This window comes from Diabrotica virgifera, chromosome 8, assembly GCF_917563875.1.
Source record: "Diabrotica virgifera virgifera chromosome 8, PGI_DIABVI_V3a".
Taxonomy (NCBI): Eukaryota; Metazoa; Arthropoda; class Insecta; order Coleoptera; family Chrysomelidae; genus Diabrotica; species Diabrotica virgifera.
The window spans coordinates 21,261,305-21,278,668 of NC_065450.1; the positions used below are offsets into that span (position 1 = coordinate 21,261,305).

The 17,364-nt window shown below is 31.7% G+C and overlaps 1 protein-coding gene across 2 annotated transcripts in view; it reads left to right on the top strand.

The window, feature by feature from the left end:
* The window catches only part of LOC126890030 (clavesin-1-like), a 102,803-nt gene that overhangs the window by 20,339 nt on the left and 65,100 nt on the right, over positions 1-17,364 (top strand). The window contains exons 3-4 of one of the 2 annotated variants that reach the window (XM_050658841.1): positions 4,217-4,469; positions 13,405-13,515. In XM_050658841.1, coding sequence (XP_050514798.1) covers positions 4,217-4,469; positions 13,405-13,515 — 364 coding nt within the window. The remainder of the gene's footprint in view (positions 1-4,216; positions 4,470-13,404; positions 13,516-17,364) is intronic. The other variant, XM_050658842.1, reaches the window with a different exon arrangement.

Sequence of the window (17,364 nt, forward strand, 5' to 3'; positions counted from 1 at the left end):
AATGTACGCACTAAAAAGAATGAAAAACGGTAAAGCCCCAGGTCCAGATGAAATACCAACGGAAATCATTAAACTGATAGAAGAAGACTCGATCCACATTTTAGTTGAACTTTTCAATAGCATTTATACATCAGGAAAAATACCACAAGAATGGCTTTTATCCACCTTTGTTATTATACCAAAAAAGATGAATACCAAACAATGTAGTGATTACAGTACAATCAGTTTGATGAGCCATGTACTGAAAATATTCCTGATTATTTCATTCATAGGAGATTCTGACCAATAGAAAGCTACAGAAATCTAAATTAAATTGATAATTTTTGATAATTGCCCGTCGTCAAGTATATTACTTCAGATGCCCTTCGTTGCTACGAAAAAATATATTCAGTGACATTAATAACAATTAATGTTTTAAAAATTATAAAAGTGATGACTTTTAACCGTAAAATATTTATAACAACTGTGTGTTTAGTTGTACTAATTTGTACTTACATAAATAAATTACAATAAAATTTTGGTTTTGAACAGTTTTATTCATGAGATAATCGCAACAAATTGCACTCGATCTCTAAAATTAATATAGAATTTTTGCCCTCGTGACACTTTGACATAAAACTGTCAAACTGTCACTCGGGAAAAATTCAATAATTTTAGAGCTCTTGTGCAATTACTACTGAAAATTATACACACTAGAGTACACAGAAAACTGGAAATGGACATCAATGATACCCAGTTTGGATTCCGAAATGGACTTGGAACAAAAGAGGCGTTGTTTGCACTGAACGTTATGTCTCAAAGATGTCTTGACATAAATCAAGGTGTATTCATGTGTTTCATAGACTATAACAAGGCCTTTGATAAAGTGAGAGGAGACATCCGACTAATAGCAAATATGTACTACAATCAGAAAGCAGTAGTGAGAGTAGAGAATAATACCACTGAAGAAATTGAAATAAATCGAGGTGTGAGACAAGGGTGTATACTGTCACCAACCCTGTTTAATCTCTATTCCGAAGACGTAATGAATAGAACACTCTCTGAGCAATCCATAGGTATTAAAATAAATGGTGTTAGATTAAACAATCTGAGATTTGCCAACGACACCGTTCTGGTCGCAGAAACACTTAAAGAGCTACAGACATTGGTAAATAAGATAGCAGACTGCAGCGAAGAATATGGATTATCTTTGAACATAAAGAAAACTAAATTTATGGCAATATCGAAATCAACACGAAATGTCCAAAATTTATATTTACACAATGAAATTATCGATCGAGTTAGCAAATACAAATATTTAGGCACTTTTATAAATGAAGACAACGATAGCTCAGCAGAAATCAAAATAAGAATAGAAAAAGCCAGATCCATATTCACTACAATGAAGAGAGTGTTGTGTGGAAGAGATTTGAGCATTGAAATGAAACTTCGCGTGATGAGATGTTACGTACTTTCTGTGCTGTTCTACGGAATGGAGTCATGGACGCTGAAAAAGATTGATATAAAAAAATTAGAGGCATTTGAACTGTGGATGTATCGCAGAATCTTGAGAATATCATGAACGGAGTGAGTCACAAACGTCGAGGTCTTGAGAAGAATGAATAAAGAAAACGAAGTCATATTTACCATCAAAAAACGAAAACTGCAATACTTGGGATACATTACAAGAGACGAAAGATATGAACTGCTTCGAATAATTATGCAGGGGAAGATAACAGGAAAAAGGTCCATAGGAAGAATACGAAACTCCTGGCTAAAGAATCTACGGGAATGGTATAGCTGTAGCAACAACGAATTGTTTCGGTCAGCAGTTTCGAAAATGAGTATAGCCATGATGATCGTCAACCTTCGGAACGAAGATGGCACTTGAAGAAGAAGAAGAAGAAGTTAGAAATAGCAAGAAATGCGTCTGTAAAAATGAAAACAATTATCTGCAACAAAGACCTTAGATTAGAATTAAGAGTAATAGCTGTGAGATGCTACGTGTTTTCAATACTGCAATATGGACTTGAAAGCTGGACATTGAAGCAAGAACACATAAATAAGCTACAGTCTTTTGAAATGTGGTGTTACAGGAGGATGCTTAGAATAGTATAGACACAGAAGAAAACTAACACGGAAGAATTGATAGAAATGGGCAAAGAATATGAAAAAATAAACGCAATACAAATAAGAAAATTACAATATATGGGTCACATAATGAGGGAACAGCGATAGAACTGCTAAGAACTGAAAATACAAGGAAAAATAAGAGGAGAAAGGAGTATAAGAAGAAGGAGATTGTCCTGATTGAAAAATTTAAGGGACTGGTTTAAATGCAGTTCTAAAGAACTCTTTAGAGCAGCGGTAGATATAGTAAAGATAGTGATGATGATATCCACCCTCCGATTGGGAGACGGCGCTTAAAGAAGAACTCCTTGCTATATTGGGGTGGCCAAGCTCCTTGATAATCCTAGCCATTTTTCAAAATTTGAAATTTTTCGCGAACCGCAATTAAACAATTATCTAAAAAGTGTAAAAAAGGTATTACATTTTTCCCTCACTGTTTGGATTTCACGAATTTTAAAGTGAAATTAAATGGTTCACATCGTTGTTCCAAATATGCAAATAATTCTACAAGCAGCCTTTACGAATTCAGGATACTTCGATTATTTATCAACCTTCTATCTTTTTCTTGGCTGGCCTATTGATCTTCTATCGTCTCTCAAAAAACACCGTCTTTAACACTCTGTCTTCCTCTGATCTACCACATGACCTGCCCATCTTATCTTAGCTTTGGTATGTCTGACGATGTTTTCAGTACCACTCTCCTGTCAATTCATCTCTTTGATGGCCAAATATCATTCTGAGAACTCTGCTTTTAAAAACCAGCAGTTTATTTATTTCGCAGTAGCTTATTTATTAATTTGTGACAACATATAGTCAATCTTCAACAACTTGCCACTATAATGGGAGAATACAGTAAGAGAATGGGATTAGAGATTAATACCAAATTCATATTCATCTTCAGAAACATGGATGCACTTTAAAACGCTACCATAACACTGAATAGCAAGTCCATTGAAAGTGTAAGTAAATTTAAATACCTGAGAACGTGGCTTTTTGAAGACTGGGCATCGGACAGGGAAGTAGAATGTCGCATTGAGAAAGCTCGACAAAATATTTGTCCCTTTCGTATGTAGATGTCCTTAAAATAATCAACCAAGAACGCCAACTTTTCGAAACCATCAAGAAAATCAAAACGGCGTATCTGGGCCACATCATGCGAAATGAAAAATGGCAGTTCCTCCCGGAAACTTATAATCGAGGGTAAAATTGAAGGCAAGAGAGGAATGGGGCGCAAGAAAATGTCCTGGCTCCGAAACATAAGGCAACGGACGACATACAATATTTGATACATATTGGAAGAAACAGAGTTAATGGAAAATGTGATCGCTAACATCGGTTAGTGGATTTGCATCTGAAGAAGATTTATTTCCCACTGATGTAGACTCTATGTTTCACTTCTATATGTAACAATAATTGGGCGAATAACTGGCTGCACAGTCTTAATTAAGACTGTTTTTTTAGCAGCTTAGATCTTAATAATGATGATAGGGTGTATAATGCTCTATTCCATGCAGCTTTCCTTGCTGAGACCTCTTTTTGTAATATGATTGTCATCTGTGATTACTGCCCCAAGATGTTTAAACTCTTTTACGACTTCGAAGTTGTGTTCATTAATAGTTATGTTATGCCTAACTCTTGGCCTTGGATTTTTGGTTACTAGCATGTATTTCGTCTTCTCGTCATTTATTCGAAGGCCCAGACTACCTGTTTCTTCCTCGAGTTATGAAAACACCTCTCACGTCTCTTGTAGAATGAGCGACTGCACCTATATCATCAGCAAAGGCCTACAATAGTTTTGATCCTCGATTCGCAAATCCTCCTTTCAGCTCAGATGATATTTTACTTATTACATATTCTAAGGACAAATTGAATAGCAAGAGTTATAAAGGGTCTCCTTGTCCAAGTCCTGATATTAAGCTTAGTCTTTTGTATTTGTAATATAACATTTGTCTATAAAAGTAATTCAGGTACATTTATTGGGAGCCACAAATAATCCTTCAAAGAGCCACAGTTTGGCCACCGGTATATAATTTTATTATTTTAATAATAGCTTATTTATTATTCATAATTACAAAATTTATTATCTAGAATCATTTTTAAACCGTAGGTGCCTGGTAATACTCCCAAATTTAACTCCAAACCTACACAGAGTCTCAATTATTCGATTTAGGAATGATATGCTCCAAAAAGCAGACATTAACAAATTTAATGCTAATTCTCTATCAAATTTTTATGAAGTTCGAATCCATGAAGATTTAACAATGGGCGATGTAACTGTAATCGATTACGAACACTGCTCATTTAGTGTTATGGCTAAACTGTCACTGGTAGCCATGAAACAGTGTGTGTTTGTTTTTGAGGTAAGTTTCGAAATTTTGTCTTTTGTCAAAATGTATAGAGCATACAGTAGCGCGTCATCAATATATCTCCGGGAGATAATATCATACCTTTTTTCGTAAAGTCTGCGAAACTTTGGCAACAGTGGTAATCTTTGATATTATATAAGATCAATATTTTGACAATTATACTCATAGGCGCGCTAAATGGAAGTAATAGAAAACAATTTAATTATAAGTAAATAAATATTTATAAAAATAAACCGAAATAGGTGAAAATTTTATGTTAACATAGGTATTTGCACGAAATAATAATAAATAATCAATTCATTGTGAAGGGACACCAGAGCCGTCTTATTTTATTTAGTTCATAGAGCGCCAAAGACATATATAGCTGTCTATAGAAAGTATGCAAATTTGCGAAAACTTGGAACTTCTCATAAACGGTTTTTTGTGCATTACAAAAAAGGAGTTTGTACCGTTCAGTGCGTAGGGATAAACATGTTTGGTAAATTTCCTTCTAAAAAAGCAGCATATTCTGAAACCTCCAAATCCGGAACTATATACTGGTCACAGTTTTTGGAGGTCCTCGGCGACGATGTTGGCCGACAGTGGAGAAGGAATCACTGATATTAAAAGATTGGGTGGATGGAAATCAACGTCGGTTGCAGAGGGAAGAATCCACGGAATTAAGAAAGAGTATGTCGAACCAAATATTATCCTGTCAAAAATCAGCTGCCGCTTCAACAAGCAAACATTTACCGATGCCGATGACCGTTACTACGGAGGATGCAGAGATAGAATTACCAACTACCGGCTGCTTTCACCACCTCAAAAAATCTGTTATCATCCGTCATTAATTTGCACAATGCAACCAGTTGTACGTTCAATATAAACATTGTAAATAATAAATAGATATAATTCATATTACAGACATATATTTTTTATTTTTATAATAAAATTGTTAAAAAGTTCACTTTATATTAAACTTACCTAATATTAAGTAATTTTGAGTTATACTTTATCTTCGAACTAAGACATGCGAAGCAATTGGACATTAAAAGCACAATAGTATGTAAATTCAGTGCGGAAGAAAAGTAAAACTTTCCAAACTAACACTTGTGCGGAAAAGTAGACTTTTTGCACGCTCGTAGAAAAATAATTTTTTGGTATATTTATATTAGGGCGTATAGGCATCGTCTTCCGGTTTCTAGTTTTTGCCCATTGGTCAGTATGTTTATCTAGCATAGAGCAGGCCGTAGTTGCTTTAAGAAGGATGTCCAAGGGATTACAGCCCAACAAAAAAAAATTTTGTTTTGCTGCCAAAAAAAATCAACTAATTTTAGTTAATTCATCTGTGCTGATTCCAAAATTACAAACCTTTTCTTTGTATCAGCTCTAGTTTTCGAGATATATTATAACATACTTAGCAAATACTTAAATATTCTTACATTTCTGTATATTCCACCACTATAACTGCAATATGTTTATAAAAAAATTTAACAAATTCTAAGACAAATGGGGAAATGAACAAAAGGGCCTACTTTGGTGTTCATTTAGGAGATTAAGATAAATCCTGAGCTCCACATGTAGTGTGCAAAACTTATATTGAAAACTTGCGACAGTGGACGAAAGGACAACGAAAATGTTTAAATTTGGTTTTCCAATGGTATGGAGGGAACCAAAAAATCACTTTGACGATTGCTATTTATGTCTTGTGAATATAAAGGGCATTAATCGTAACAATCGACATACGTCGTGAACATATCCTAACCTGGATTCAGCAATAAGACCAATTCCACATCAGCTTGAACAGATATAGACCAGGACGCATTTGTAAAAATAGTACATTTGGACGTTGAAAGGTGACTCAAATTTTTTTGCAGAAATTGCTTGAAAATAACTCAAATAATAATACTTGAGTTATCCTCCCACTCAAAAAGCCCGGAACATTGTTTAAACAATCAAAATGTCAAAAAATTAAGGAAAAATTCGATTTTTTTCTTTGTTTTTTGATTATAGCTTTAAAAGTATTCATTTCTGAGAAAAGTTTTACTAACATAAAAGTTGTGCAATTAAATTGTCTACAATATAGGATTGGTTAAAATTTTTAAAAATTGTCACCCTTGTTGCAAAATAGCAATAATTTCGAAAAAAACATAAAAAAACAAGTATTTGCATTTTACATTTTTCAACCATTTATGGTACACTTAGGACCTTCATATTTTATCCAGAAAAACTATATGATATATTAAAAAAACACTGTGAATTCCATTGAGATCGCGTCAACAGATTTTGCAAAATAAATTTTGAAATCCAGATTTCACAAAAAAAATTCATTTTTTGAAAATGTTACAGGACTGAAAATAAAGCAGTCAGCAAGTTGAATTTTTTTTACATATGGAACAATACTGTACCTTTGATTGGCAATTTTCAAAATTAAACTCGGTTAACCACCACGGCGTCAGGAATTAGGAATTTTTTTAAATAAACATTAATTTTTGGTGCTACGCGCAGGACAGCGGATAGTTTGCTGTTATTGGGCATTCCAATGACCTTTGATAATGATTGATTCATTTTAATTTTTAGTACATTTCCATATAAATAAATAAATTTGTTTATTGCAAAATAAAAACACGTATACTGTCCTTTGAAATAACACTTTTTTTAGCAATTGTTTAGCTTTTTTTTCTTTGTTCATATATTTTAACTTAGAGAATAAAAATTTATTATTTTTAAACATATGCAAATGTTTAAACAATATTTCACAAACAATAATCAAATTAGTTTAATTTTTGTAGAATTAAAATATTAAAATACAACAAAATATAGAGTAACAAAAATAATATATTAGATAAAGATTGGAAGAAATTTTGGTGGAAATCAACTTGTGTGAATCGAACACCGCTGTCCTGCGCGTAGCACCAAAAATTAATGTTTATTTAAAAAAATCCTGACGCCGTGGTAGTTAATCGATTTTAATTCTGAAAATAACAAATGGAAGGTACGGTACTCTTCTATACGTAATAAAAAATCAACTTGCTATCTGCTTTATTTTCAGTCCAGCAACATTTTGAAAAAATGAATTTTTTTAGCTAAACCTGGATTGAAAAATTTATTTTGCAAAATCTGTTAAACCGATCTTAATGAACTTTACAGTATTGTTTTATTTTATCATATAGTTTTTATGTGTAAAATGTTAAGGTTCTAAGTGCAGCAAAAATGGTTGAAAAACGTAAAACGCAAATACTTGTTGTTTGATGTTTTTTTTTTCAATTATTGCTATTTGCAACATGGGTGACAATTTTTAAAATTTTTAACCAATTCTATGTTATAGGAAATTTAGTCGCGAAACTTTTATGTTAGTACAACTTTTCTCGGAATTGAATACTTTTAAAGTTATAATCAAAAAACGAAGAAAAAATTCGAATTTTTCCTTCATTTTTTGACATTTTGATTATTTAAACAATGTTTCGGACCTTTTTGAGTGGGAGGATAACCCAATTGAAGACATAAGTGGATAAAGGTCATATGTCACAAAATAATGTTTTTGAGCAATGAGCATTTTAGTGTCTTTTGTCCCAAGTTATTTATTTATTGTATAAATTTCAATTGCTACACTTTTTTAAACAGGTATTTGAAGCTACTTTTTTCACACTTTAAATTGAATTTAAAAAAGTTACTTTAAGCCAAATATTTTAAATTTTGTGGACATATTACCTTTATCCACATAGTAAAACTAATTAAAAAATGTTAGGGTTAAGTAAATAAAAGAGTTAAGTATCAAAAATGGGCATTTATTGTCAAAAAAAATTGCAATACGAACTGTAAAATTAATAAAAACATATTTCTTAGTAGGTTGTTCTTTTCTTTTTGGGATTTTCTTTATTTTCCTCCATCGCGTTTTCATAAAACCATCTATACTCTTCGGGAACAAATTTTATTCGGTCTCTTAAATTTCCCAGTTTTTCCAAACTCCAACTACCAGTTTTATTTTCCAGTCTTCTTGGTCTATATTCAGTTGTGGTTAGATGTGCTGTCCTTTTTCTTCTTAAATCTACTTGCTGAAATTGCATGTAGTCATTAAAGTATCTGTGTCTTATAGAGATAGAAGCCAAATTCGTCCATTCTTATCCAGTTTACGTAACACGAAAATTGACCTTTTGATTTGAAGTTTGTTTGCTTTTTACACAAATAGAGGTTCGTTAGCAGATGTTCAAAATAGTAGAAAAAATTCTCCATATTTACACATTTTACATGGATAAATGAATTATATCAAAATGCGATTTAGGACATAATAACTTTATCCACTAGAATTCGAAAATATAGTGGGACATATTGCTTTAATACCTTCCTGTTATTTTTATTTAGCTAAAAATAGGATATTTTAAAATTTTAAAAGGTAAAACAACATATTATAAGAACAAAATCCTAATAAAACAATTTTCTCAAAAATTGTGACATATGACCTTTATCCACTTATATCTTCAATTATTATTATTTAAGTTATTTTCAAGCAATTTTTGCAAAAAAGTGACCTCTCAACGTCCATCTCTAAACAGATGCGCCCTAGACTAATACCCATTCCAATATTTAGCAACCCAAGTAGCACCGAACGGGTTTATTAAGTCTTTTAAGGATTCTTTAAAACCGTAGAATAAAACTAAAATTAAAACCATTTGGTTTTTAAGTAAACTTTAAGGTTGCAATAAAACCGCTTTCAGTATAAAAGGGCCCACTTTGAAAAAGGTCAATAAAACCAAAAATAAGAACCTTCTGAAAACTTTGTTTTCTTAAGCAACTGGTTTTAAAGCTGCTGTGAAGGTGCTTTTAAAACCATGTTAAAATACAATTTGAGTGCAGGCAGTTTTATAGCAAACTTAAAAAGGTTTCTTAAATGGACACTTTTAAACACAATTTACCATATTAAATGATTCTCTAAACCCATATAGTATATGCATAGGGCCTATATGCCAACAAATTTTTACATGTGTTATGATAGATAGATACGTATACGTATTTGTAACCATAAAATAATAAAAAGTACTTTACTCTGTCCTACTTCTTTTTTTGTCAAATAATTTAATTTAATAAACATTTTTTGGACACCCTGTATAAATAATTATGTAAATGTTTACATTATTGAATAGAGAATTGAAGAACCTTTCAAATGAGCTACCACACGACCCCTATTCTCATTTAAAAAATCATCGATTACGTCATCACGCCCAGACGGATGAAGTCACTAGTATACCATATATGCCACAATATCATAACTTAAAAATAAAAATCAGCCTGTTTCGGGTTTTTACCTTAGAGTTGCCGGTTTACGAAATAACGAATTTATTCCTTTCATTTGCACCATACCGTCGCGTCGCGCGTCGGTGGAAATAGTGTCGCGCACGCTTGATTAGCAATTAGAAAACAAAGGAGTTTTGAATATTGTATTGCAAAAAACTCTTCGGGATTTCATCAATCGATGTTTAAAGAATATCCACCTACCTTGGCAACATTCAAATTTTCAGTTTTTCACATAGTTTTTGAGGGTTAAAAATGACCGATTTCGCAATTTTTCAATTTTTAATCGCTTATATGTCAAAAACTATCATTTTTAGAGAAAAGTCACTAAAGAGCTTTTCTGTTTGGAATGATCCAAAAACCCTAAAAAAGCTTTTTTCCATGCAAAAAAATAATTTTAGGAAAAAAACAAAAAAAAAACGTTTAAAAAAATTTTGACCACCTTTTGGTCCTGCAACATGCAAATTTGTTAAAAAGGAGTCCTTTTTGAGTAAGATTGTGCAAAAAATCCGAATCAGAATATTTTTCCTAGCGGATGCGCAGTGGCTTTCTGGACTATTAAATAATAAAAATGTGCTTAAAATGTTGATTTCAAACACTACGTCCCCCTTAACGACAGCTATGAACATAATATATTTTGAAAGGCAACTCATGCAAGACGGATTATTTGTCTATGCATGAAAATAAAAAAATGTTTCATCCGGTAAACAAATGAGTTAAAGTAGACCTAGATTCGGATCTTACACTAAAGTATTTTTCCATATTTCTCTTCTGCATCTCCTAATCGATACCCTCTCGCCAACTTCGTCTATGTCTTCCTCTCTTTCCCCTCCACAGCGATTCTCTGTAGATGGACAAACTCGATTAAATGTTTTTTAACCTAGTCTGCTAATGTGTGTTTTGCACCCATAATTTCTCTTATGTCTCTCATTTGTTATTCTTTCTCGCCTTGACTTTCCTGATGAACGTCGCCAGAAATCAAGTTTCTCTGTAGGATTATTCATTTGTAACACTGCTGAGTGGTACGTAACTAAACTTTTATTTCTATTATTGTAAATGTTTCTTTTAGTGTCCTTTGATATCGTTTGGTGATATTTAGAATACTACTGGATGCGAGATAGCTCCCCTACACTGAGCATCACTATATCATATGACTTCCTCTAATGTACCGCTACTGCAGCTGTAGGTACTGCTGTTTTCCTCCAATGAACACGTATGTATTTAGTTTTATCCATATTCGCTTTTAAAACCCCTCTCTTTATATTTTTGTATGAGTTTTCATGTAATATACTGTAGCTTATCATATTCTTCCACCAACACTCTTTGATCATCTATATGACATAGTATAAAATGCGTTGTTACCCAAGGAGACTCCCGTCTCATGGAATTTCCTCTTATGTTCTTATTACCCTCTCGAGATATATCTTGAAAAATGCGAGATACAGACAGTATCCTTGTTTTAAACCTTTCTTAATTGTGAAACCTTGGGTTATTTCATTACTTATTCACATATATCATCCTCAGTGCATTCCGTATAGTAAATGAAAATAATACATTAGTTGTCATGATGACATCAAAATATATGGTTTTGTGGATACATTTCAGGTAAGTAAAGTGACCCTAAGGCGATGATATTAGATTCATATTAAATACTTAAAGAGCAACATGGTTTCTTTGCTCGAATAAAGCACAAGGTTCTTGTCAGTTCGAATGACACAGACAAAAAAAATGAAAATGTCGAGATCTTCCACTGCTAATGAAGCGCCTTTAGAAAACTGAGGAAGAACCATAACAAGTACTGCTAGAGCTGCACAAGACTTTTCGCATTTTCACGCATGCGGATATAAAGAATATAAACTTGATCTCAGCAAAAGCAACATTTAGTTAAAAAAAAACGCTCAATTATAATTTAAAAAATGGAAAACCGCGGCACTAACATTTGCTGCATCGACAATACCTAAAATATCACGTTATTACATATAATTCTTTTAAGATTTTTTTAGAAAAAAAAAATCAAATACAAGGAGCTATGACACAACTACATAGATTCGATCTTCTGCCAATTCAATAATGTCATTCTGGTGCAAGAACTGTAGGTACTTGTGTTTATATAACCAGTGTGTTATGGTTTTTAGGCTTTGAAAACATTAATCCAATGTTAAGTATCCTGAAAGGTCGTTAGTGAACACGACGTATGATGCATCTAACTGAAATCAGCAAAATTCAGGAAATCCAGGAAATGATTCTTTGCACACCATCTAGCTATTTGCAAAATCTAATGTTCGTCGGCATATTTAATGTTTTCTAGACGAACTCTATTCTGCATGCGTGAAAACGTGAGATGTCTTGTGCTGCTCTAGTAGCACTTATTGTAATTGTTTCTCAATTTTTTTTGAGAGCGCTTCAGTAGCAGTGGTGGAACATTTGCCTTGGAACAGGGGGTGACTTCCAATAAAAAAACCAACCAAAAGACCCATCCCAGTAGTTTTCTAAATATAAGGCGAAGTTGCAGCTATGCTGGTATTGGATATGAAATATCATATTGGATGTGAAACATTTATGAAAACCTGATAATTACTATGTCTCTCTAACAGCACATTTTCTATCGCACGTCTTCAGTTTTCTAAGGACTTTTCAGAGATTTTCTGAATACGATGCATCTACTTTTGACCACGAATTCATATGCAGCACGCAAATATACACAAAGAAAAGTAGCCTCTCGTCTTTCAGTAATAAATATTTTCGTTCACTTGACCGTCCGTGAATTAATGCACTTAACCTTCCGTGACTAACATTGGGTCTATGAGACGGACCACTTAGAGTTTTTACGATTATATCCAAATCGATCGTTATGTATCTTCGCCGCCATCAGTAGCTGCATAATTCAGGTGCCTGTTTTGATTGTTGAAGTGTGAGTCTTCAGTGTCAAGAGATTATGCAATTATCGACAATTTTATATACAAAATTTTTCTCAGAGACCGATGTTGGACGTGACATATTAGATGGAAAAAATATTTATATTAACGAAACAACATGCGAACACGTGCTAATAATTTAGTAACCCAATTGCCAGAAGTAAAAGGTGAAGCTAGTTACAAAAAAACGGCAGTGGAAAAATTGAGCTTGTTTTCCCAAATGAAATGTTGTATAATTATCTTTATTTTCTTTGGTATTTTGCTAATGTTTAAGAGGCTTAATAAATTAAAAAAGGTATCAACCTTGTTTAATTTCACTCCTTCAAGGAGTAAACACAACCCTACGCTTGAAAGTGTGTCAATAGAAAAATATTTTTTTATGTCGGTCTGTGAGACGGATGTTAGCTTTAATGTTCAGAAAACCTAAGTTAGTTAGGAAGGTTAACGTAAACCGAGCAACTGAATCCAATAAGTTTAGAAGGCTGTAGCTTCAAAATAATAGTTTTTCAGACCTAGGTCCCATGGACTTTTTTAATCTACGCGCTGAGAACTATCATTAACTGAACTTTCGTTAAATTTGACCGGGGCCAATTTTCCATAAGGAGTGTTACGGGATCTTTTATTAATATCGACAAACAGACAAACAATATCAAAATGCAAGATATATAACTAATTTTACTAGATGAAGATTAAAAATTTTCAATAGTGGCATTTATATATTGTGCTAAAATAATTATATGTTTCAGAAAGTACAAAGCAGCAGACTTAAACAATTACATCTACTTAATCCTCCTGCTTTTGTAGATAAAATTCTAACACTTTTGAAAAGTTTCATGAAAAGTAAACTAAAAGAAAGGGTGAGTATTCCGTGTATATTAAATATAGTTGTTTGACCAATTTTGTGTAATATATTTTGCATATATACTTGTATATAGGTAGGTATGTATATTTGTTAGAATGTTTTCTAACATAAGATAATTATTATAATTCCTGCTTATACAGGGTGTCCCGAAAAGATTGGTCATAAATTACACCACACATTCTGGGGTCAAAATTAGTTCGATTAAACCTAACTTACCTCAGTACAAATGTGCTCATAAAAAAAGTTACAGCCCTTTGAAGTTACAAAATGAAAATCGATTTTGTTCAATATATCGAAAACTATTAAAGATATTTTATTGAAAATGGACATGTATCATTCTTATGGCAGGAAAATCTTAAAACAAAATTATAGTGAAATTTGTCCCCCCTATAAAAATTTTATGGGGCTTTTGTTCCCTTAAACCCCCCCAATCTTTTGGGTACGTTCCAATTAATTCATTATTGTGGTACCATTAGTTAAACACAACGTTTTAAAAACTTTTTTGCCTCTTAGTATTTTTTCGATAAGCTAGTTTTTATCAAGATGAACCTTCTTTTTTAATATGTTTACATAAAAATTTTATGGGGGTTGTGTTCCTTTAAACCCCCCAAATGTTTGTGTACGTTCCAATTAAACTATTATTGCGGTACCATTAGTTAAACACAGTGTTTTTAAAACTTTTTTGCCTCAGCCTTTTTTTGATAAGTCACCTTTTATCGAGATGTGGCTTCTTTTTCAAAATATACCTAAAAATATAAATTATAAATAAATTTTCAGATTATTAACTGGTTTCTATAATCGTACTTAACCATATACAAATATGTGGTGGATTCCACAAATATTCAAAATATCTCGATAAACACTGGCTTATCGAAAAATTACTAAGAGGCAAAAAAGTTTTAAAAACATTGTGTTTAATTAATGGTGCCACAATAATAATTTAATTGAAACTTACAAAAAAGTTTGGGGGGATTTAAGGGAACAAAACCCCCATAAAATTTTTATGGGGTGCACAAATTCCACTTTAATTTTTTTTAAAGATTTTGCTGCCATAAGAATGCCACATGTTCATTTTCAATAAAAAATCTCTAATAGTTTTCGTAATATTGGAAAAAATCGATTTTTATTTTGTAACTTCAAAGGGCTGTAACTTTTTTTGTATGCACTATTGTATATAGGTAAGTCAGGTTCAATCAACCTATTTTTGACCCCAGAATCTGTGGTATAATTTATGACCAATCTTTTCGGGACACCCTGTATAATATCAACACAATTCATAGCATCTTTAACTATTTCAAAATGAACACATCTGTCTATTTTGTAGATTCCAACTAATAAATCCGAGAAAATATCGCATTTCCGTAGGCTCCCTTTTTCAGTCTTTGATACAAGAAGTGTTGCGCTATGAAAGCATTCGATTCTAAGACACATCTTGTTTCTCACAGTTTTCGGCCGAAATAAAAACAGTTTTATATCCTAACTTGACCACGTTGTGGATTAAGTTGTTTCGCACTTAAATTAGATAAGCATATGAGTTTGATAAATTGATTTCTCTTCTTGTTGCAAAAGCCGAAAGAAAAAAGGATTCTTATGCTCTAATTTTTGGTTCAGATTCACAGTCACTTATTAGTTACCCTGATGGCTAGTCGCTCGTGTTTTTAGCTTAACTCAAAATGTATACGCCCGAATGATTACACTTTCAATTCACGGCTCGCATCTCTTATTACCTTACACGGTTTTTCACGCGAATTATCTCTCACTCCTTATAGGCTATTGATTATATTCAAAATAAGATAACTAAAAGGAACTACAACGTTAACGGGGTTTTATTATTTCATGTGGTGAGTGGATATCTATATATGAAAAAACCACAGAGTGCTACCATTTAAAGGGGGTGCGTTTTTGAGAAATGGGTGAATTAGTCCCTGGGCACAGGTTACATTAGGGTGAGTTCTATGCACTTTTGGTACAAACATATCTACATAAAAATTGTTCCTGGTTAAATTTCCTATCTAAATATCGATTTTTAAAGTCAATGATACTTTTTTTTACAAAAATATATTCAAAAGAAAAAGCACAAAGAAACCCAAAAGAAAGAAATTTTATTTTTTGTCCCATAACTTTTGTCCACAAGGATATAGGTATAGACATTGCTTTACAGGAAAAAAACCTACATATTTCTTCTTTAAAATGTTGTTTAGTAGAGGTAATTAGGATTTATATTTTTCAAAATATGATTTTTCAAAGTTCGCCACTCACAGCAATTTTGGGTAATTTTCCTTGTTATTTCGCAAATATTGTTCTGTAACTTTTTTCTACGTAACTATAGGTATATGCAATGGTACATTTAATAGGAATAGAAATCAATTACCTTTAAAATGGTCTACTGTATAACGTTGTACGACTTTTTTTTAAAGAGATTATGGTTTTTCAAGGTTTTATAATTTTAACGTTTTTTTATAATATAATATAAAAATAAAATAATATTATTATACATTATATTATGTAATATTATATTATATATTATATATTATATATTATATATTATATATTATATATTATATATTATATATTATATATTATATATTATATATTATATATTATATAATACCTAACATAAAAAAATATTATTTTTTACGATTATCTTTTAAATTTCTCATTATAACTTTTTTTTCTTGTACATGAATATACTATATATTGCTCAATAAAGAGGGCTTATTTTCTGTTCTTTAAAATGATGTATCATCTAATGGAAACCGAGTGATTCTTTGATATTTTTTTACCTAACCTGTATTATTTAAAATTATTTCTTTTACAAAAATTACATAAACATTAGTCTTAGAAAACATCACTTTAGTTAAAATTATTTAAACGTTGACATTTAAAAAATTTTCAAAATTAAAGTCCATCTCTTCGTTAGCATATCTTCCTCTGACACCTCAGTTATCTTAGAGTTCCCACAATTAGTACCCATGCACATGCACCCTTTGCAGAATATTGAACAACTAATTCCTATCTTCCTACAACCGCAGTTTTTGTACATCCTTTGGTACATTTACATGCTATTTTTTCAAGCCAAGCTTGTGGTGCAGGAGCTTTGACACTAAATATTGGAATTAATCCATATTTTGAAGTTTGCCCGGCCGAGTCAATTGGATCCAAAGTATTACCTATAAAAAATAAGATTCAATCATAACACATAACCACATAAAAAAGTTATTATGAGGAATTTAAAAAATAATCCAAAAATCAAAAATTCGTTGCAAGTACTTATTACATTTTGAAAAAGTATATCGTATTCAAAAATAATCCTAGAATTTTTTATAATACACCATTTTAATGTAAACAGAATAATCTTTCTTTTCTATTATATAATACATACCTAAATGTAGAAAAAAAGTTATAATGGGAAGTTTAAAAAATAATCATAAAAAATATAAAAACTCGTTAAAAGTATAAAGTCTTGAAAAAGATAACCTCTTTAAAGGAAGTCGTACAACATTATACAGTAGAACATTTTAAAGGTAATTGATTTCTATTTCTCTTACATGTGCCATTGCATATGCCTAAAGTTACGTAGAAAAAAGTTACAGAACAATATTTGCGAAATAACAAGGAGAATTGCCCAAAATTGCTGTGAGTGGCGAATTTTGAAAAATCATATTTCGAAAACTGTAAATCCCAATGACCTCTACCAAACACTATTTTAAAGAGAAAATATTTAAGTTTTTTTTCTCTGAAGCAATGTCTATACCTATATCTCCGTGTACAAAAGTTATGGGACAAAAAACAAAATTTCTTTCTTTTGGGTTTCTTTGTGCTTTTCTTTTGAATATATTTTTGT